Source organism: Lissotriton helveticus, chromosome 11 (assembly GCF_964261635.1).
Source record: "Lissotriton helveticus chromosome 11, aLisHel1.1, whole genome shotgun sequence".
In the NCBI taxonomy this organism is placed as follows: domain Eukaryota; kingdom Metazoa; phylum Chordata; class Amphibia; order Caudata; family Salamandridae; genus Lissotriton; species Lissotriton helveticus.
The window spans coordinates 516,699,661-516,722,730 of NC_136072.1; the positions used below are offsets into that span (position 1 = coordinate 516,699,661).

Here is a 23,070-nt window from a genome sequence, read left to right on the forward strand (position 1 = left end):
CTGCACTGCGTCCACAATGCTGTAGAAGTACACAATGTGACTAGCTGTCATTTTGTAGGTGAACACAAAGCATGCACATGCATACAAAAAGATGTGAGCGCTAGGGCAGGCACAGTGTGAAGCAACACGGAGGGGGACAGGTGGGTGGAGGGATTGAAGCAACAAGGGGGGGCAAAACAATTCAGAGGGAGGATGGTGGAGGTGCAAAGAAGAACGGAGTGCAGAGCAGATGGTGAGGGGGCAGCCGAAGCCATAGAAAGAGCTGGGAGAAGGAAAGCAACATGGAGGACGAATCAACATTGAGTATGGGACCGTGTGGTGCACATAGCAACATGAGAGGGGCAAGCAATACATGGGAAGTGGTTGGGGGGAGCAACATTGGGTGTGGAAAGGGCAAAAAAGACAGCGGGTGTGGGTGGGTCAGGGAGCAAACGGTTCACTGAGCGCAATATGGAACTGTGTTGGGAAACGCACATGGGTGAGAAAGCATAGTGGTAGCAGGAGGAAACTAAATGTGCAGTGCAACAGGAATGCGGCAACGGGGAAATACTCAATGGGGTCTGCTGGAAAAGAAATCTGCTATAGTTAAATGCTTAAACAAACAGTAGTGCCCAAAAAGGGAGCAGTGGAGAGACAAACACAAAAGGCAGAAGTTAATACAAGATGTGCTAACAAATTAAACACAAGCAAATTATACTAATGAAGTAAACCAGTAGTAAGCAATGAGCGGCCTCTAAGCCCACTGTGAGCAAACATAATGAGCAAGCGACAGAGCATGCATTGTATCAGGCAAAACCTAAAAAGGATAAATGCAGGAAACATTACCTCCAAAATGGATGTCTGGACTTGTAGGATCTGCTCATGACCTTTCACCTGCCTGACGCAGATTTTGCATGACAACTGCGTAGTAGCAGGGGTGTAGCGCTCTAGGGAGAAGGCACACTGCAAGGGCTGCTGGTTACTGCACCACACACGGGAGAATGGGACTTCCTAAAATCAAAAAGATCAGCAGTTTTAGCACAGATTCCATTTTTAGGCACTATGTGTGACAATGCCACATCTATCTTATCATTTCATTGTTGCTTTAGGCCCCTTAAATAATGCATTCTTTCAATTGAGACTTTATACAGACAGTGTGCCATAACTTTTAAACATGAAGAAGGTCGAAGGCCTGATAATTTATTTCTGTATTTTCAGGTTTTTTTTCCTTTGTGACATAGCTTTGATTGGCAATAATTGCAAACAATAAAATTAGATGAATGGTTATATATTTTTCGGTTGTGGCATGTATCATTATCACATACAATAGTAAAAGAAGAAAAATGCAAGTGTAACCATTAAGCTTGTGGAGAAAAATTTGAAAGTGATATAATGGAAGGGTGGAGAGATAATGCCAGAAACATAATTACTCTTCCTTTAAAGAGGAAGAAATGTAAGGAAGACAATGTTACTATATTTTACACCATATGTGGGACCACTATATTGAAAGTTCAGCAAACAATGGGGTAGAATTGAACCAATCTACAGACCCACTATTTGAGGAGTAGGTATGTGAAGCATGAGTCAAAGCAGAATACGACAATACCATCACAATGATTTGAGCTAGAAAAATAACAGAAAACTGCTTAAATACAGGGATGTTATTGTCTGCATATTCAATTTCGGTATGCGTGAAGTAGATCACAGCAGAGGCCAGATTACAGAAGAGGACATAACGTGTGGGAAAACTGCTGTTGTTGCAGCAGCTGCAGTGGCACTGGGGCCCAGAGCCCTGAGGAGCCCATTGAATACTGATGATTTCTGTATTTACTATCCCAACATCAGTAAAAAGGCCAGTTTTCCTTGCTTGCACGTTGGCCCATGATTTCCTTGATACTGGAGCAGCATAATTTCAATGATCCTATATATTACAAATTACATGTTAATCGACATACTGATATATGTAACTGAGTGTCAATGAGTCCAAATATATATGTGTATGGAGTGGCCACATTCACCTATTTTTAGCCTAACACTTAGTTTATGATGTACTTGTAGTAATCAATTGTATTGTGACCACAGGCCTTACTGCGTGTAGGCCTTAAGTTGACCGAATCTTTTTTTAGTTTTCCTCGTATTCTGAAAGCAATGCTCTTCTAAAAAATTTTCCTTTCAGGTGCGAGTGTCCTATCTATTTTTTTAAGCAAAATAGCCTTTTATTTATAATGAGAAACTGTTAGATTAGGGAGCAGTAATTGGAGCCTGGTCATGGGCATGAAGTGCCAGTGAATGGGAGAGAACCTTCGTTGCCAAGAAGACCGTACCATCAAAACTTTTCAAGGTTGTGCAGCTAGCTGTGCGGTACCTTGTTTGTCGATGGGAGTTCGGGGAGCCAACTGGCTCTCGGAAGATGTCATATTCTGATTGTCCCATCCAGCGAGAGCTGGAGGGAAGAAGCTTCCAGAAACTTCTATTTCATTTTAGAGCATTGGAATGTGGAGCACTCCATTGAAGACAATGGAGTGCTCTGTGCTTCTACGGGCCGGTAAAAGCCCCCAAAGCAACATTCCAATGTTGTTTTTACAAAGGCCTCTCGGAGCCCGAGGGGATTTAAACCCCCTTGGGCTCAGGGAGGCCTTTATTTTATTTGTTAGAACATTCTGCCCTCTAGTGGCAGAATGTTCTAATAGCCTTATAGCCCTTCGTAGCTGGGCTATACTGGCTATTAAAGTCCTGCTCCCTTGTTAAAGGCCCTTGTCTTCGGCTCGGGCCTTTAACGCTGGAGCGGGTCTTTTATAGCTGGTATAGCCTGCTACAGCGGGTTATTAGGCTATATTAATTGTGTGCTTCTTAGAAAATTTTAGCAGATCCTGTCCTGACCTCGCTGAGGAATGACCTTTTCGGAACTCAACTGATTTCTCCAACCTTGGTTTTCAAGCTTCATGCTTAAACACCTGTATTTACTTCCCCATGAACATTAATTTGGTTCGACTACTGCTGACACCTATCTCTTAGAGTTTCCCATACCACTTTTGGTGCCTTGTTTTGCTTAGGGGAGTTCCTTTATGAACCAGTTTATTTTCTGTTCTGCAATTTGCATCGTAACATAGTTTGCAATTATCCCCTATAGAATATACACACGTAGACTGCATAATGAATGGATATATATATATATATATATATATATATATATATATATATATATATATATATATATATATATATATACATATACTTATTTGATACATTAATTTACTGACTTGATGAATTTGTAACTTTGACCAATATTGCAAATAAATCTTCAAGGTCCGGACACTATTCTCCGTCATTTTTTTACTGACTTGATTAATTTGTAACTTTGACCAATATTGCAAATAAACCTTCAAGGTATGGACACTATGCTCTGTCTTTTTTGTGCAGCCAAATTAGTTTCACTGGAATTGAATTTTGGGGCTGATGATAGCTCCTTTTGTACTCTTCCAGCCGACTATAGGAGTTCCATACAACCAGTGGTGCAATCTTTAAGATGATTTTACCCGGGCTTACAGACACAGAAAGATGTGCTGTATCAATACACTATTGACACATAGCCAGAATCTGCATAAATGTGACACCGTCATTGAGTACACTTAGGACACAGGAAAGGTGGGGGATTGATTAGCAAAAATTCCTTTCTCTTCATCCGTGCCATAAGGTATATATTGTACACATGCTATTTCTGCTGTTTCTTTTTCTGTCGAATTTCCTTCTTATGTTCATTATCATGGCTACTATGATGTAAATTATCTTCACCTTTTTTTTTGCTGTGTACCATCAACAGCATTTGTACTATGTACCTTATGGGCCTGATGAAGCAACGTGTTTTCACAAAACGTGTTGGCCTAAGAATTTTTTTTCTTGATTTAGGAATACTGAATACATTTACAGTGGATCAATAGCCTAGGAAAACTATCTCTTGATTTAAGAAGACTGAATACATTTACAACATATTATTATCTAATTATTGAGTTGTACTCATTCCACTTCAGACCTCTAAAACTGTCAGGGGCTTATTTACAAGCCCCTTGCGCCGCCGGTGCGTCACTTTTAATATGGAAAAAAGTGACGCACCAGCGGCGCAAAGGCTTGTAGATAAGTCCCTCAGTGTTTATCTATATTGCATACACGACAGGAGGGTTCTTGTTGGACCCGGTCCTTTGGGCAGGTTCACCCCGTGACTTTTAGCTTTTTCCTAGCCTGTTTTTGGAACCTGGGTTGGTGATTTTAGGCCTCTGCGCACTTTTTCACTGTGGTACAGTGTAAAGTGCGTGTGCTTTCTTTGTATGGATGGTGAGCGCCCTGCCCTCCCATAGGAATGAATGGGAAATATGTATGCCCATGGTAGATTCCTGATGCGTGGGGAATGCAGGGGCGAGTTTGATATGTGTGAACTCGTGAGACTGAATGCTGCATAATGGTATATGCGGCACGGCTGTATCTAGTCCAGAAGCGCCACTTTTAGAAGTTGGCATAATTGTGTAGTGAGTCTGCTGGCACGTGATTGGCTGATGGGCCTGGCCCAGGCATGCCTGGGCCTGCTGGTAGATGGACTGTCTGGTGAGTAGGGGGGGGTCTGAGTCAGCCGTAGATGAAAGGCCCCCATCTGCTGTCAGGGATGGGAGGAAAGAGCGTCTGGTGCTGGGCTGTGCCTGTCAGCCCACCCTGCTGCCTCTCCCTCCTGATGGCCCACTGTCACCTCTGACCTGAGGCTGACAGGAGAGAGAAACCAGATACACCCAGGGCTTAGGGCTCGCCTACACAAAGACTTCAAACGACTTCAAAGCCTTTTCTGTGGATAAGAAGGGGCTGTTCTCCTTCCAAAAGGTTCTTCTTGTCTTGTTCTTACTTCGGACTGGAATCTACCAGGGGCGGGCGCTGCCCAGCCCCTGGATGCCTGGACTTCTGGGGGACCCCTCTGCCTGTCCTGGAAGGATGGGGGACTTTGCTTTACCCTGGAGGGACTTTGCTGTATCCCCTGAAGGACTTGGCTGGACTTTTCCTCTTTAGCGCCTGTGAGCGCTTCGCTGGGACAATAGCGCTTAGGAGCGCTTTATTTTCGAGTATAGCGCTGGTAGCGCTCTGCTCATTTTCCCTAGCGCTTGGAAGCGCTTAATTTCCCATGGCCGGTGCCCACCCGGCATCTGGCCCGTGAAAGGAATCAGCCCCCGCCTGCCTGCCTAAAGAGAAGGGCCGCTGCGCTGCCCGCAGCGACCCGGAAGTGGTCGGCTGGCCGGCCAATCTCAGCGCGGCCGGCCGGAAGTCCCGCCCCCCGCAGTCGGCGGGAAGAGGAGGAAAGTAAGGCGCGGAAGATGGCGGCGGCGGCTGCTGCGGGGCTCCCGTGACCGGGAGGGAGCCCCGAGAGAAAAGAAGCAGGTTGTCGTTGCCGGTCTCCCATGCTGTGGAGGGAGACCGGAGTTGTGCCCAAGAGACGAGAGGACGCGGCAGGAAGCAGGAGCCCCGGAGAGAGAGGAGTCCGGCCGCAGCAGTGGAGAGTCCCGAGGAGCGGGAGCTTTCCGTCCCCCAGCCGCCGCCGCACAAGAGAACTGGTGAGTGCAGCTCAAAAGGGAGAGGGGGGCCGTCGGGGCACATTGCCGGTGCCCGCGCCCCCCCTCTGGTGTGCAGAGCCTGATGAGGCTCGGAGGGCGGATCTCTGTGCTCGAGCCCCCGAGCGGGGCTCCAACAAACCGGCTGCATTTTGCTTGGGAGCCCTGAGAGGCTCAAAGGGGGCACAAATGTTTTACGAGCCCCTAGAGGCTCGAGGGGCAGTCGCAGTATCTCGAGTCCCCCAGAGGGGGGGACTCCAACCAAGGGCGGCCCCGGTCGGCAGTGGGTCGCCCCAACGTTTGGAGAGTCCAGTGGGGCTCTAGGGGGCACCATTGTTTTCAGAGCCTGAGGGCTCCACAGGGCCTAGTGTTTCTAGAGCCTGTGTGGCTCCAACGTTTGACCAGTGTTTTTAGAGCCTGTGTGGCTCCAACGGTTGACCAGTGTTTTCAGAGCCTGTGTGGCTCCGACCCTTTTGCGCAGTTTTGTTCTAGGGCCAGTGAGGGCCCCGGCGCAGTGTTGAATCTCCAGCTACCCAGCAATTAGTGGGCAGCTGCACCGTTTAGGCGTAAGTTGGAGAGAGAGTCCCTGCGTGGGACAGCGAGGGCACCGTGGTGCCAGGCCTTCACAGCTGCGCAGCACTTAGTGCCAGCTGCAACGTTTAGGCCCTTGTGAGTGTTCCCAGGGGCCCAGCAAGTAGTGGGCCCCTGCATCGTTTAGGCCCTGACATTGAGACTCAGGGCGTTCTAGCCCCAACAAGGCCAGTTGGCCTAGGGACTGCCACAGGTGGTGGCTTATGTAGGTTTTGCGCAATTGTATGGTTCTTGCACCTCTGAATGTGACTTCTTGCATCATGTCTTATTCCTGCACCTCTGAATGTTTTTAGACATCATGTGACTATTGCGCTACTGTATTATTCTGGTACCTCTGAATGTAATTTTATTGCATCATGTGCTTTATTCTTAACACCGCTGAATGTGTAGGTTTATACATTATGTGTTTCTCTTTACTACTCCTCTGAATGTATATTTATGCATCATGGGTAATGTGTTCTTTCTTAGACCCCTAAATGCTGTGTGATACTTAGGTGGTTTTCCTTTACTACTCCTCTGAATGTGTTTCATACATCATGGGTACTGTGTTCTGTCTTAGACCCCTAAATGCTGTGTGATACTTAGGTGGTTGTTCCTTTTAGTACAGGTGGTCCTAGTGAGGTCCTGGTCCCCTGCGTGACAGTCTCCTAAGGGTTTAGGGTTGCGTAGGTGGTACTTACCTGGCCCCAGTAGTTACTGGATGTGAGCTATAGGTGTTACTTTGTGTTACAGTGAAGTTTCTATACTTTTATTCTAATTACTGACAAGTATTTCTATATCTGCAAAGTGTTGATTCAGACAGTGGTCCACGTGGCCCTGTCTTGTAAATAATCCCTTGTGAATATTGCCGTGCCCATTGGCACATTGTACATATGTGATTTCTATCTGATATGTTTTTGACAATACAAAAGTTATTTTAATACAACCTTGTGTGGAGTCTCTTTTGTGGTGTACCTAGTATGTTGTTGCTGTTGTGCGCTGACGCAAATGCTTTACACATCGCCTCCGAGTTTAGCCTAGACTGCTCGCGCCATGCTACCTAGAGGGTGAGCAGGGGTTATCTTGGCGTGTGACTTCCTTGCCCTGACTGGAATGGTGGTTTCTGCCTGGCTTTGGCATCAGCCTTAGCCTACCAGAAATAGCCGCTTCCAACAGTTCTGGCTTGTAAATCCTTTTGAGGCCAGTGTCAAACCCTTTAGAGAGCCTCTGTTTCCTTCCCCTTCTATTTTGTAGGTTCTTAAAATACATTGCAAGTGCAAGCTGATGGACAAGGGCTTTCAAAAGAATGCCTGGGCTTAACAGAGAGCATTTAAGACTTTAAAGGAACGGACAAGAAAACATACAGTGCAAGAAAACAAGTCCAGTCTAAATAAATCTCCAGTGCTATAAATATATCAAAAATGGACAAAGACCTGTTGATCTGTCTGCAACACTGATGCTCTTACAATGTGAAGATAAAAGGGAAATGTGTGACAGACAGAACAGGAAATTGCTATAGTTGCTCTAATTGTTGGCTCAAGAAGCAGAGGCATTGGAAGCATTAATTCTAAAGAATTAAATATGTAGTTATACAGACCCTCAAATTAGGCACGTGCAAGTAGATGGAGAATTCATGGTGCACTGTATTGAGCTAATGAATTCCCTATTGGCCACACAGATACATGAAACCAGGTGTGAATCCATGATAAATGCAAATCATATAACATGCTTTGAAGAACAATGCAAGATTCAAAAAGAAGATTGACATGGGCCAATAAAACTGGAAGTCAGTGCTAATCAACTTAAACATATCAGGAAGGAATACAAAACCATTATGGATTGGAAAAGAGATACGTTCTACGAAGGCAAATGAAAGACCTTAGAAAAAGATAGCAAAAGAAAATTAAACTAAGGGTTTAACATTCCATGTTTTCCACTAGAATTTGCAGTAGCACATGTGTATGTTGAAACAAAAATCAGAGAAAAAAGACTTTAGGGAGAACTTCAATAACAAAGATATGCAACTGGACTATTGTCGGGTAAATTTGCTTGCCTCTATGTTGGAGGGGCAAGAAAATGAAAAACATGCAAGCGATTAAAATACTAGTTTTTGAAAGAAAATTATTTAAGTGATGCAATCACAAATATGGTAGTTTACAAAACACCTCGACCTTGTAAGGGCCAATCAGAAGTCTACAAACAGCTGGCTGCCTTGAGGTATCAATTCTAGAAGCAAGTTTCTTAGAACTTTCCACAAATCATCATTATCACTGTCATTGGAAACTCCTTGATTGCTTCACTGTGCAAGTGGAAAAAAGTCTTAGAATCTGATTAGGCTATTCAACATTACCTAAAAATCTTCTTAGAGTGATATTAAAGAAAGAACAAGATTGGATTGAGCACATTTATATTCTAAGAACAGAGTAATAGGGGTCCGATTCAAGATTGTCAACGATCGACAAATATTTCATTGTGAATCCTCAAATATATATTCCAAAGAAGGTGTGTATTTCCCAGGCATGTCAGATATAGGTATCAGAGAACTGAGGACCAAATTTACTAAGCATTTGAACAACCACAAATGCTCCAATTCAGAGTTGCAACACTTAAAAACAATGTTGCTAATTTACTTGCTACATTTTATGAGTCAGGAAAGTTTTTTCTCATCCTGAAAAAGAGATTCCAAATGGTTTGGTATCTGGAAGGTGCATGTTGTAGGAGTTCCTTCCAAATACCGAATCGGTATCTAATGTATCCATGTATTGCAGCTGAAATCCGGATGCAAAACATAGATTTTTTTCTAACCACTCTAAGGATGTAGTAACCCATTCACAGAATGGAAGGTCTCCATTCATAACTCCTTCCCATTCATGAATGTAAACGGGGACCACTGCCTGCTCTAAAAAACTTTTCTTTCTTAAAGAAGACCCATTTCTTTTAACCCCTTCGCGCGGCACGAATTTCACCGCGGCGCAGGGGTGGGTGGGGGTGAGCACGGCGCCGCTGTACTAGTGACGGAACCACGCCATCATGAGTCACGGGTGGCGTGTGCTCATGATGGCGTGGTTCCGTTACGGCCTCGCCCACTCATTAATTCACCCGCACAGACGGGGAATTAATACCGCGTGGGCGGAGCGGCAGCCGCATGACGGAAACACACAGTCATGAGCACATGCCGCCCGTGGCTCATGATGGCGTGGTTCTGTCATGCTCACGCAAGGGGTTAGGGGAAAACTGCAAACATTTTCTTTTTTTTAAGTTGTGTCCTTAAAAATAAACATGGTGGTCTGCTTACCACAATAACCCATCATTCCTGTGATGGCCTCAAAAGCAGTGAGTCAGAATTTGCAACTTACCTCATTTTTAAAATGAGGTAGGTCAAATTCCGACCCACTACGATTCAGCATTTTAAGAACCAACCTATTAGTAGATAGATCAGTTTGTAAATTCTTTACTGGATACACAAATTCTGGTCATAAATTGAGACCAGTATTTTGTGAATATATGGCCCTTCATTATTTGTAGGGATTGTTATAATGTCTCTGAGGAATGGGTTTGAATCCTGGGGGAAGGAGTCCGTACATATATTAAGGTTACCTTTGGGTTACATTACAAAAGTCTCTTTTGGATTTTGGGTACTTGTTTGTTCCCACTTCAATGGCTGTGTCCGTCGATAAAGGACCCTTTGTAACCTTAGATGATTTCTTTAAATTGCAACCACCTCTAGGATAGCAGAAGAGACAACAGTTCACTTTGGACTACTGGAGCTGGCAGAGGTGTTTTAGGAGGTATGTGCACAGGTGCATAGGTGCTTGCAAGGGTGTACTCAGAACCAAAAAGCACATTGTGGATGATTCTTTCCAAACATCACCTCACCTACTACTTCTTCCCATCTCCCAGAACAAGTCCCAGGTTATGTCATCAGCCATCAGGCACAGGTCTAATAGTGGCCCTCGCCTGTAACACTTTAGTATCTTCTGCTACCGCAATGGGCATTAATGTATATCCAGTGGCATCTTGAGGTTTTCAGGAAGAGAACTATTGGAGACCTACTATCTAAGTAAACGCTCTGTTGATTTGGCTGAAGTGAAAGCACAGAGGCCATGTGGTACACAGTGCAGAGCCTAACAAGTGAGTAGACCACACATTTGCTACATCTGCAGTTTTCACTTGAAGAGTGGGGTTCCAATGTGCATTCTGACTAGATCTGTAGATCCGCAGTTTGCACCCTTGTTTGTGCAACCTTTTTTTTTTTTTGCAGAGTTTTATATAGCGCGAACTAGACCCGAACCGAATCGGGTATCAGAGCGCTTTACATAGCACCAGTTACATGAGGACACACATTCATTTTAGGCACGGGGAGATTAAGTGATTTGCCCAGATTCACAGGAGGTTTTTTGGCGTTGTTACCGAGACTCGAACCCAGATCCCCAAGTCCGAGGTCGAGCGCCCTAGCCGTTGAATGAATATTTTTCAGGAACATGGCATTGGTGCAAAATGAAACAATCTTTCAGTAAGTGGCAGATGTTTGAACTCCTCAAGTAAAGCGTGCATCTCATCATAATAATACTGCAGCTGGATCACGTATATAATATCCTATGTCCAAACAGTCACAACACAGACACTGATAGCTCACATTAAATTAAGTATCTGAGTGCCAAATTGAATTGTTTTTGGACGCATTTGTATTGTTGAAACCCATGATCCACATTATTATTGAATTAACATTTCCATCTAAAAGTGACATGGGACTAATACTAAAATGTGTCATTGCAGAAAGGTAATAACCTGAGGATTTGTATCATGCACTCCAGCTTTATAATCGTCCTCTTTGTCGCAGAGAAGACTGAGCCGCACTGACACTGATGATATGTAAGTGGTGGGTAATAAAAACTTTGACATACTTCATTGAAGACCTACCTCTTCAAACAATGTTTCGGACTGTATTGCACCTGTTCCATGTGGCTGTGAAAGCTGCTAGGGTAATCCTATATAGTCTAATCAGAATATAGCAATTAGTTTGATATCTGTTATCTAATACAGGGTAAACTATCTCGCTTATTTCCATTAGTTATGTGATGTAGCAATCAGTGTATTTGCCTTCTGGGATCTAAAACGGGGGTAATGATCAAAATAACCCCCTCCTGTAATTCAGAAGGATTGCTCTCTGTAATCTAAACCAAGATAAAGCAGTTAGAGTGATAATATCTCTAATCCAGAAAAGGCTAAAGTAAATGTATTAATCTGCAGCTGGGATCTATTTAAGAGAAAAGCTCAAGACATAACACTGGATAATCATTAATTTTAGTTATTTACTTCTCTGTGTAATTGAAAGCATGACAATTAAAATAATTTTCAGTACTGCAGTAAAAGTGTGCTAAATTATAAACCTAATCTTATATATAATGCAGAGAAGAATAATCAGGTCACTCTTTTGTAATAGATTTGAAAACAGAGTATTCAGACATGGTGAGCAAGCAAGGTACGTACTATAATGTAATGTAATGCAGGATAAATCACTCTAATATTTGTCTTCTGTAATCCAGCAAAATATAAAGCAATCAGAATGCTCTTGATGAGCAAACAAAGATGATAATATAATCAGGATATTCTTATTTTATGATCAAATGCATGATACAGTAATGGAAGTACTAATTTCTTTAATCTAATTCAGGACAGTGTAATGATGTACCACTCGCTATCATATAAAACAAGGTAAGGTAATCAGAGTAATGTCCTGCTATTTATTTAGGTAATGCTAATTGTAATATTCTGTAATTTAATACAGGGTAAATAAATTAGAGCACGTTTCCACATTCTAATGCAGGACATCCTAATCAGAGCAGTCTGCTTTTATAATCCTAAACAATGAAAAGTGATCTGAGTTATCTTATCAAATACTGAATGAATAAATCATAATATTGCACTGCAATCCTCGTGCAATTAAAACTAGTACAAATATACACAGAAATTGCAGAGATAAAGCAATTTAAGTAGACAATTGTGTTAGATTAATTCAATCAAAATATACTAGTATTACCAACTTCAATATTCCAATGTATAGTACGTCACAGTAATATGTACCTGAGTACTGGGTAAATATAACAAGCTATCCTACAAGGAGATACAGGGTAATGTAATGAGAGCAAGCACTTTTTGTAATCTAATGCAGGCTAAAGTAAACTATTCTTCTGCCATTGAGTTTGACGTCAGATAATCTGAGTAATCTCGTTCTGCAATCAAATTCTGAGTAAAGTATTCATGGTAATCTGTGCATACATTGTTGTGGTGTAAAATATTGTAAATATGTATATTTATTCTGAAGTAGCAGTCACAGACACAGACACACAGTCCATTTACCTCTCTTTTTTCTCTTTCACTCTCTCTTTCTCTCTCTCTCTCTCTCTCTCTCTCTCAATCTCTCTCACTCTTTCTCTCCATCTATCTCCTCTATCCTACCACCACCTTGCTTCTTCTATGCTTTCTTGCCTAAGTACCGTGATCCTACAGTCACCCTCATCCAAGCTACACGGCCCATCCACCCAATCACTGCTCAACGGACAGAACTCACCACACTTCACCCAAACCCAAGACATGCTACACAACCACCCAATAAATACACAATAGACAACACCTGCCATGATCACTCAACACACAGGTTTTTATAGTTTGCGGCCATTGGATACCAATAAGCACTTTCCACCTAAAATAGTTATTATCACCTTTCCAAATGCACGACTGATTCGCCATCCTGAAAAACACAACAGACTGGCCAGCTGGCAACTTCACATGTATAACACGGAATTATATAGTTGAAAAGGTGCTGCCAATCTCAATATCACTCTACCAAACATCTTAGCACCAGTCTGAACATATTACATTAAACATTCCACACTCACACGCATAAAACATCATATTACGGCTACTTACCTGGCTAGCAAAGGTGTCTAGAATACAATCTGCATAGTCCAGGCTATTGAGCAATTTATCACCCAGCTCTATGACAAACATCAAAGTCCTTGGCACACCCATGAATACCCAAACACATACCAAAGATTGTTATCAGTATCTAACTAATTTTACTTTCACACTAACCAACAAAAATCATAATTAAAAATCTTAAAAGGAGTTGTAAAATTATGTTTTGTGAAAATTACTCAAAATGTACCTACATGGCATATATATTAATTAATACCAAACCAACTGAGGACACTGTTCCTCAGACGCTGGGTGCAATTAGTCATCCAGAGCGTCAGGGTGCAAAAAGTCACCCATATATCAAAAAAGAAAAGGGAAAAGAAGAACAAAGTATAACCTAGGTGCAAAAGGGCCCACCCAAAAACAAAAAGGTGAAAAGAACATATTTTGTCCTTTGTTGCCCTCACACACCCCTGGGGGTGTCATGCTTCATCATCGGGCGTTTGCTCCTCGTAGGGCCGGCGCTGCAATTCCCTACGGGTCCCCCGAAGGGTCTCTTTATCGGAGATCTTTTTAGGACAGCCAGATGGTGCATGCGGGTGTGCGGGGTAGGTGCAGGGGTCCAAAGAGGGTAAAAGAAGTGCGTGCAAGTGAAAATTGGGGGTAAAAATGCAGCAAATGTGTAATTTATATCCCCTCAGCAGACATAACTGCTAAATAAAATCTTGTTCCTGTAGGCACACTGACCCCAGGTGTCAAGAAAATCATGGGTCAACATGTTTCGCGCCCACCTCGCCATAAGGGTCATTGGCGCTTCGTCAGGACCAATACTATAAATTTAAAGTGCACGTGAGATCAAATAAAATACCCTCTAAATTTACCCTCTTTGGACCCCTGCACCTACCCCGCACACACCATCCGGCTGTCCTAAAAAGATCTCCGATAAAGAGACCCTTCGGGAGACCCGTAGGGAATTGCAGCGCCGGCCCTACGAGGAGCAAACGCCCGATGATGAAGCATGACACCCCCAGGGGTGTGTGAGGGCAACAAAGGACAAAATATGTTCTTTTCACCTTTTTGTTTTTGGGTGGGCCCTTTTGCACCTAGGTTATACTTTGTTCTTCTTTTCCCTTTTCTTTTTTGATATATGGGTGACTTTTTGCACCCTGACGCTCTGGATGACTAATTGCACCCAGCGTCTGAGGAACAGTGTCCTCAGTTGGTTTGGTATCGATTTGAGGAGCATGGACACTGGACCTTGAATAGCTCCTGGGTCCCCCCTTCTTTTTGTTTAAATATATATTAATTAGACTTCATAGGGTTTTGCGAGGTAGACGGTCCCTGTAAGCAAACACTGGACAAAGAAATGCAATTGGTGTGATTTGCAATAGAATATACAATTCGGTCATTCTAAGCGTGTGGTGTCGTGGGCGTAAGGCACTTACTTCTTCAAGGGATCTAGTTTGTGATGACACCTACAGGTATCCCAGCAACCCTGCATCTTAGCGTTCCTGACTCTTAATGGTGTTTTAAAGGACTCACGAGCCGTTGCCACATGAATCTCTAATCACATGACCAGATAATGAGGCTTTTGATCTTGCATGCTTGTCGTATTTTACAAATCTAAAAAAAGGGGGAGCGGTCAAGTGGAGCTCTCTTAGCACTTGCATACTATCCCATTTTCAAAGGTCTTTAACGAGATGTCTCCTGCATGAGTGACAGTTTTCATTTCTATTGGATCTCAGACATGCCAGCCTGCAGTGCATTATGTCAAATGAAGTGAGATAGTATCGCTGCTTATGTGGCAGCCTTGAATACTTCCTCTGATATGAAGGGAATTTATTTTGCGGGATTATCTAGGGCCGGCCACACTTTGTCGAGTGGGCAGTATGGGTCTAGAAAGCTAGATTTGGTGTTCCTAAATATACAAAAGAATTTGGTGATGGGGTGATGCAAGTGAAGTAAGGTCTTTCAGATTCAGAGCAGAGAGCCAACTTTGTCTCTGTTATTATTTGCTACTGACAATAGGTAGGGCCGGGGGAAATTGACATAATTATATTTTGAGTAAATATGCTAAATTTCAAGAAAATTATGTGAAATGCAAAAGCAGCATTTGGCGTTATTTCTTTGCGTGAAACACCTCCTTGGGTCCATTTTGGATGTGAAAATGCATTTCCCACAGACAGCTCGTGCTCACATTCTATGCGTTGTGTTGTTCCAGTGTGCTCTCGTTCAATCTATGCCGTGAACAGTGTGTAATCACACCATGTGGCATCATTTTGGTAATTTCATGCAAGCATACCATGAAATTACCAAAACTGCGCTAGATTGTTCTGGTGTAATGGAAAGCTTGCCCAGGCCTAGCAATAAGTACAAATTCTGCATGCAATTTAAGGTAGGTCATGAATATCCCTTTTGAAACGTGAGCGGGTCAATTCTTCTGGTGGCTAATGCAGCAATCAATAAAGGCCTGTTATTGTTCTAGGTGTCTGAAGACAGACGGCCTTGTATACCTGACAGGATAACACACTAGTACTGAGAAGGCAATAATCCTTTTAAGATTGTAACCGAACGGATGCAACAGTGATTACCAGTGTACTGACATTACATCTGTTAACCGAATAATCATCTGGGTGATCTTCAATAAGACAATTTCGATATGGATCGAATGCATTAAGTCTGTCATGATTTTACCGAACTTACGCTACGATCATTGCCTATGTATTTATATCATATCTGTTTACAGAAATAGCATCTTGGTGATCTTCTATAAAGACAATTCCAACCCTGAGGAAGTACACGTTGGACGAAACGCGTTGGCTGGGATGATGCATTTGACTACAAATAAAGAATAATTGAAAAAAGAAATCTCAAGATTCCTTGCGCTCTATATTTCTTGATTTTGTGGATACTATAATATTATGTGTAGCTTACAAATGAAAGATGTTTAATTACATGCTTGAGCATAATTGGTGAAGGAATCAATTTAGAGAGAAAATCTTTTCTCTTGTATATGTGAAATCTTAGCGGTGGGGTCCCGTAAAGTTGAGCATCCTCACTATATACATCTGAGAATTAAATATACTGGTGCAGCCCATACTGCCCACAATGCTGTTCGCATAACTTTACATTTTCATGTATGTATCAGTGATGCTGGAAGAAATTTTAGTGTAGGTGCGGTCAGCAATGTTACAACACTGAAGTTATGGGGATTGTCAAAAATGTGAGTGTCACACCAGCAGTGGCTTCTCCGTTATGGCGGAGGTGCATGGCCCCCCCCCTGCCAGCAGCCTCAAAAGTTGAAAAATAAAACGGGTTTATTATCGTTTTATTTTTCAAGTTCTAAGGGCCGAGTCTTGGGGGTGGGGCCATGGGGATTACAGTCACGGAGGGGGAGTGGTTGCCCTGGGGGTTTGTGCGCATGTGAGTTTGGCTGTTTGTCTTAGGATGGCCAAATCGACATGCACACTCTGGGAGCGTACATCCAGACCACTCATGCCAATCCTAATGCTGCTTTTATGCTGTAGCCTGTGTGGAGCCAGAGAAGAGCAGCAGTGAGGTGATGCAGCACCCGGCAAGTAAATTATTTGTTTTCTTTCTTAAATGTATTTTCGACATCGTCATTGAGTCCCCCCGCCTCACCACTCTGCCATGACACCAGCTGCTACTGCATCACACAAAGAACAAAGGATGCCAATGAACGACATCCATGCAGCAAGAGAGTGGAAAGGGTGTGGTATTTAGCCTATGGTACATTTTGACACCATTGCAACCGTATTACTAAAGCATGCTGTGATTGCATATTGCCATTGAACGACTGCACGTTTTCCATGGAAATGGCTGCTACATTTGCTCAGATGTACATTTTTACTTATTAAACTATATAGCACACAAACTATGTGTGAACAGCAGGTTTCACCAAATATTTATTACTTGTACATCACCAGGCAGTGTCTTGATTTGTTTCATCCTGGTAAAATCTTTGTTTGCATCATCCTTCACATTTACAAGAAAATTAGCTTTAGTTATCCTTTCCTGACTGCTGATATAGTTTGAAATATGTGCACAGTTTGTTTAAGATATTTAGACTGTGTAGTCTGATAGAAAAAATTGACATCCAACCACCTTTTCTTTCACACTTTCTGTACCCCAGCAAGATGGTCATATAGCTCATTTTACAAAATCATCTCACTTTGTAGTCAGAGACAGAAGACCAAACAGCTATCTGTAGGTTATAAGAATAAGCAGCGATTTGTCCGATGACAGCCTAGCATTTTTACTTCTGTTTTGAAGTTACAGCAAATGTGATAATGTGTTAAAATAATAACAACATTTAGAAGCATCCTTATTGTTCATTCTTTTTCTGAAAACCAGCATGTATTTTTTGGATGCCCACCCCTCTCTCTGAATCCTTACTTCCAGTGACTATGGATTTATGGACAGTTAATTAATATATTTTCAATCATGTCGGTCACAGTGATTCATTTTCACTTCATCACAAGATTTGCTACTTTCTGCTACAGTTTCTCTTCACCAATGAGGCTCCTTCAACATATTGTTTGAATACTCAGAACAAAGAAAGGCGGCTGAATAACTAATACGAGTGCAGTCAAGAGCATTGTCAACTTTCACTTGTACTAAAATCCGCGATAAAAATATATTTGAAAAAAAATAATAAAACTAAATCGCTGCTCGGGGGCCTGGCACTGACATTGCACCGAGTACAAGCAAGCCTCAATAAACCATAAAGATTAACAGAGGGAAATATTCGGGGGTATGACGGCTTCCTTTAATCGCTCCCCGACGTTCTCTTAAGACAGAGAGAGAGCGGCATGCGGGCTGCCAAGTCGGAGACACTTCCGTCGAAGAGGCTGTAAAAGCAATCATTGCAAGATCATGTTCTACATTAAAGAGACAGGCTGGCATGCAAAACAGACCAAGAAAACTAGCTGAGAAGAGCTCGCGAGTTGTTCAGTGGGATGCGGGCACAGAAAACAAGTGGTGGCTGTGAAGGGAAAGACAGTACATAATGGCGGTAAACAAAGAAAATGGCGGCACTACACCTGAAACTGCTATATCATTCCGAACTGGTGTGGCCATGCCTGTAAATACTGGCTCAAAGTTTGTGAGCAGACAAATACATACCCTTCAGTGTATCTTTCTGTGCGTTTGCCAGTCTGCCTATTCCAGTCAATTATTCATTTATCCTCTTCTACCCCCGTTTTTATGTAGACAGCGTATCTACCTGCCTGGTATTAACCTATCCGAGAAGCAACAACCCACGTGGCTACCCATTTGCTTAGTTAGACACCTACACATTTAAGCGTCTACCACTATTTTGTCTACATGTCTGTCATATGGCCACATAACGTCCCCTGTACATATATGTTTCTCCCTTTATCACTGGTATTCCTCAAATGTACACACCCTTCTCCCTACCGACCCAACCATCTACTGATCTGTCTACCCATTTGTATGAATGAAAGCCACTTTCAGTGTGGCGAGTTTCCCCTGACGTTTTTACCTTTGTCCTGGAGGCAGGGCTTTAAGTGGGCTGGATCTCACCGTGTCTGAGCACTGGCTCAGACCTGGTGCCTCAAAACGAGTCTGAATCGGACTCTGTCTTGTGCCCTGGCACAGGTGGACTTCAGTGACAGCAGGCACTTCATGTGCACTGCTCACACTGCTCGCTTCTCACTGGTGGAGAAGTTATGACATGACATCATGCCAGGTGAGCGTTGTAGGGGAGGGAAATCCTTGAAAGAGTTGTTTTCTCTCTGGATTTCCCTTCTCTTTTTGAAACTCAGGAGCAGCAACATTGTCTTGGTGTCACCAGGGCTTTAAGTGGAAGCATTTTCAATATTATATACAAGCCATAGTTGCTGCTTATTTATGTTATGCAACTAACAACCATTGACAAAGCCAATATTCCTGACTTGTTGTAGGTATAATGTTACTTGTTGTATCATATATCTTGATGCAATGACAGAAACAGCAAAATACAAGCCGGTCAGCACACTATGCTAAGCACAGATTTTTAGCCTACGTGTTTTAAGCCACGTCCTTAATTACATTGGCCACGCCCCTTTGAGAGACCCCCCCCCCTAGTTTTTTCATCCCACTTAAAGCCCTGCCTAGAGGTTCCTTTGTAATGTTCCCTTTTTTACACAGTTTGAGAGGCCCTGATCCACCACTCCCCCCCCTCAATGACAAAACTGTTTCACCTTCACAAGATGGCTTGTGTACCCTAAGATGAGAAAGGCCTAAATTTGGTTTCCCTACCTTGTATATTCGAGAGGTTTTCCCACCAAGAGCCCTTTACCAAGGTAACGTTTGGTGTCAGATTTTATAGTTTTTGGGTTGCTGGAGTTACACTCATGGATGATGAATAAAGGTATCCCCTTAAAAATGTATTTGGGGCCTCTTCATTGTCTCTTTTTCATGATTATGGATGATTGTAAAAATTATATGCATTGGTTTTGCAATATTTATTCCGAAGATGGATACATATTTGGAAGAAACATACATCAAGATGACCTTTTGGTTGGAAATGGTGGTGCGAACGATAAATGCGGCTGCTGCCCTGAGAGAAAAAAAGTGAGGAAAACCCCATAGCCTGTCTCTTTTTCCATTTTACTTCTATTTCTCCAGCATTTATGTCCAACAGTGTCCTGTAAAATAATATTGCTCAAATCACAAAATCACTAGCAGTGGCTTTACGTAAAAAGACGGGGCACCCCTTGCAGAGTGTGAAGAAGGGCTCAGAGTTACCCAACATACCATCCATTGAAGTGACCACTTTCCACAGAGCACAAATCTTAATTTTAGTGGTTTGATGAGCTGGGGGGTGGGGATATTTAACATGTTGCAGATAATATTGAGATATTGAGATAGCAACCCATAATAATCTGATTATGCGGCTCTGGATAGTTTCCTAGAGAGTTAGTTAATAACCAGAGAGAGGCTTTTGAGACCTTTCTGGATGAGGTGTCTGACACTAGTGACATTGTAAATGCTTTCCTAACTATTAACAAGGTGTTTACGGATTGCTTAACTGACACCAGACGCCAGCCATAGCAAACAAGGCTGGTTTAATTCCAAATGTTCCAGGGCAACTTATGACTGCTCTCCATTATTCCCCAAGGTGTATGCTGAAAGTGTAGACATGTAGACTTGAATATAAACTACGTCTAAAAAGCAGAAAAAAAGATTTAAGGGATGAAGTCTGGGATCTCTTATGGAAGCAAGTCTAAACAAAGATAGCACAGCATCTTAGTGTGTAATAAATAGACCATTCTTAAGAGACGAGAGAGCTGTTTTTTCAGAAACCAATTGGGTGGCCCACCTTACCAAGACATACTAAAATCCCAGCACAGCGTTGGGAGTGATAACTTCTGTTGGTTATGCCATCACCATTGTGGACGCCTCGTGCAGACGTTCTAGTCTTTCGTTCTCACTAGATGAGGTCAATAGAGCCCTTATAGCCAGTAAGGGTGGGAAAGCACTGGCCCAGATGGAATTCCTGTCAATCTTTTTAAGGTAAATATTCCACTTTGGGGTCCCTTTTGACCATGGTGCTGGGGACATGTTATAGTGCTGGCTTTTTGCACACCTGGTCCGAGTCAGTAATTGCTCCCATCAATAAGAAGGATGACCGGTCTAATATAGCTTGTTATCGACTCATCTCGCTGTTTGACTCTCTTGTGGAAATCGTGGATACCCTATATTGAATAGATTAGAAGAGTGGGCAGTTAAAAATGAGATTCTTGCAGATCTCCAATATGGGTTCCGTAGTTGTCTAGGCACGATTGAACAAGGACTAAATCTCAACCTTTTAGTAGGAAAGTTTACCCTAGTTAAGAAGGGTCATGTGTTTTAGCCTCTGTTGACCTATCCAGCACATCTGACTGTGTTATACATAACAAATTGTGGCTAACCATGACTGAGTTGGTGTTGACCCTCCTATAATACAATTTCTGAGAAAACTATTCTCGGGGAGTAGGGCCAGGCTACAGTATGGGGTAAATGAAAAATGTACGTACTCGTTCGGCATAGAGAGGGGAGTTACACAGCGTTGTGTCCTTTCTCCCTTTCTGTTTACTCTACATATCAACAATTTGGACACCATTTTGGTAGAACACTGTAGGGACCTACCACAAATCTGCCAATGACTAATTCCAGCCCTCCTCTATGCCGATGATGTCGTGCTCATGGCCCATACTTCCCTGGGTCTACAACAACTACTTACACACTTCGTCAATTACATGAAGGATTTAGGTATTTTAGTTAACTTGGACAAAACATTTGTAATGAAATGTGGAGGGAGGTCGTTGAATTGTTGCAGTCTTATGATAGGTGGCACTAACGTTAATTTTACCTCCTCATTTTCCTATTTGGGTGATCCGTTCGAGAAGTCTGGTTCTTGGAAACAGGCAATTGGTTCCAGGAAGCTACTTTTTATGAAAGCCATTACAGCGCTGACTAACTTCACAACTAAACTCGCTAAGAAGCCCTTGTGTGAAATGTTAACTATTTATAAAGCAAAGTGTATGTCGACAGTTTTGTATGGGGTGGCAGTTTGGGGATAAAGTAACATTCAACCTCTCCAAATGTTGGAGAATAACTTTCTTAGAAAACTCCATTCCATCCCCAAGAGTGGCTCCTTGTTTTTTTTTCATTTGGAACTTGGGACTCCATTTATACCAGACAAAGCTAGAATTCAGCCCTGTGATGATACTTTACTAAATCGCTAGGTTATCAGTGATTGCCTTAGTTCGTCTGCACAAATTCCATGGTTGAATTCTATTTAGCACTTTTGTACTGATCTGGTGCATGCTGTATATTTTGATCGTCCTGACACTTTAGAGTGTATTAGCAGGAAAGAGTTAAAGAAGGCTTCCCCTTGCAAGATAGAGGATCTTAGATTGACCACTGAGTTCACTAAACCCAGTGCTGTTATGATTCAGATGATGCTGGTTACTTATGACATTCAACCATATCTTAAATTTGCACATCATCCTCAACATAGGTTTGCTTTAACTCACTTCAGGGTGGATGTATCCCATCGTCTGATGACATTTCCTATCATCAATGATAAGTCGGACGTTTTAATCAAATGCCCCTGCGATAACCTCTCAAACCAAAGTACTATGCATGTCTTTTTTTGTGCGCCCTTTTTACAGGGATATAAGGAAAGCTTAAATATTGCCTATTTTACATGAATAAAACTTTGCACAATGGCAGTTCGGGCTGGACTGTTCCCATTGGGCACAGGGTCAAGACTGATTTGCATATGGCTAGGTCCAAACAGGAATGGATGGTGAGCAATAAAACAATGGATTTAGGGCCAGATCTCTGTACTGGGGTGAATGTATGACATTGTTCTGCATTCTGTCCGTCAATAGTTCTTTTTCCATTTGCCACTCCAAATGGGACGGGTTTGCTCACACGTGAGTCCCGTGCTCTCCATGCCACTGAAATTAAGCTATTCTGGCTGAAAAGGGGGGAAACCCCGAAACCAGTCCTAGGATGCTTGTTTCCAGTCCAGGGAGGACCTGGCCTGGCAGTTCGGGCTGGACTGTTCCCATTGGGCACAGGGTCAAGACTGATTTGAATATGGCTTGGTCCAAACAGGAATGGCATGGTGAGCAAAAAAACGATGGATTTAGGGCCAGATCTCTGTACTGGGGTGAATGTATGACATTGTTCTGCATTCTGTCCATCAATAGTTCTTTTTGCATTTGCCACTCCCAGTGGGACGGGTATGCTCAGACGTGAGTCCCGTGCTCTCCATATATATATATATATATATCTATATATATATAGATATATATATATATCTATATTGATGCTTCATATAAATTGCTATACTTTCTATTTCTTCGTGACTATTTTTACAGTATATATATTTTGAAAAGTGCTGTTCGTATTCATTAAATAACTTCTCTGCCTAAATATTCCCATCTTAATTGTATTTGCGATTATTGAGTTGTACTACTCTTTGGCTCAAACGTCACCCTAC

At 42.5% G+C, this 23,070-nt stretch overlaps 1 protein-coding gene across 1 annotated transcript in view; it reads right to left on the reverse strand.

Annotated features, from left to right (window-relative positions):
- Positions 1-23,070, reverse strand: part of UNC5D (unc-5 netrin receptor D) — a 1,369,357-nt gene that overhangs the window by 84,102 nt on the left and 1,262,185 nt on the right. The window contains exon 15 of the mRNA XM_078666140.1: positions 826-990. Coding sequence (XP_078522266.1) covers positions 826-990 — 165 coding nt within the window. The remainder of the gene's footprint in view (positions 1-825; positions 991-23,070) is intronic.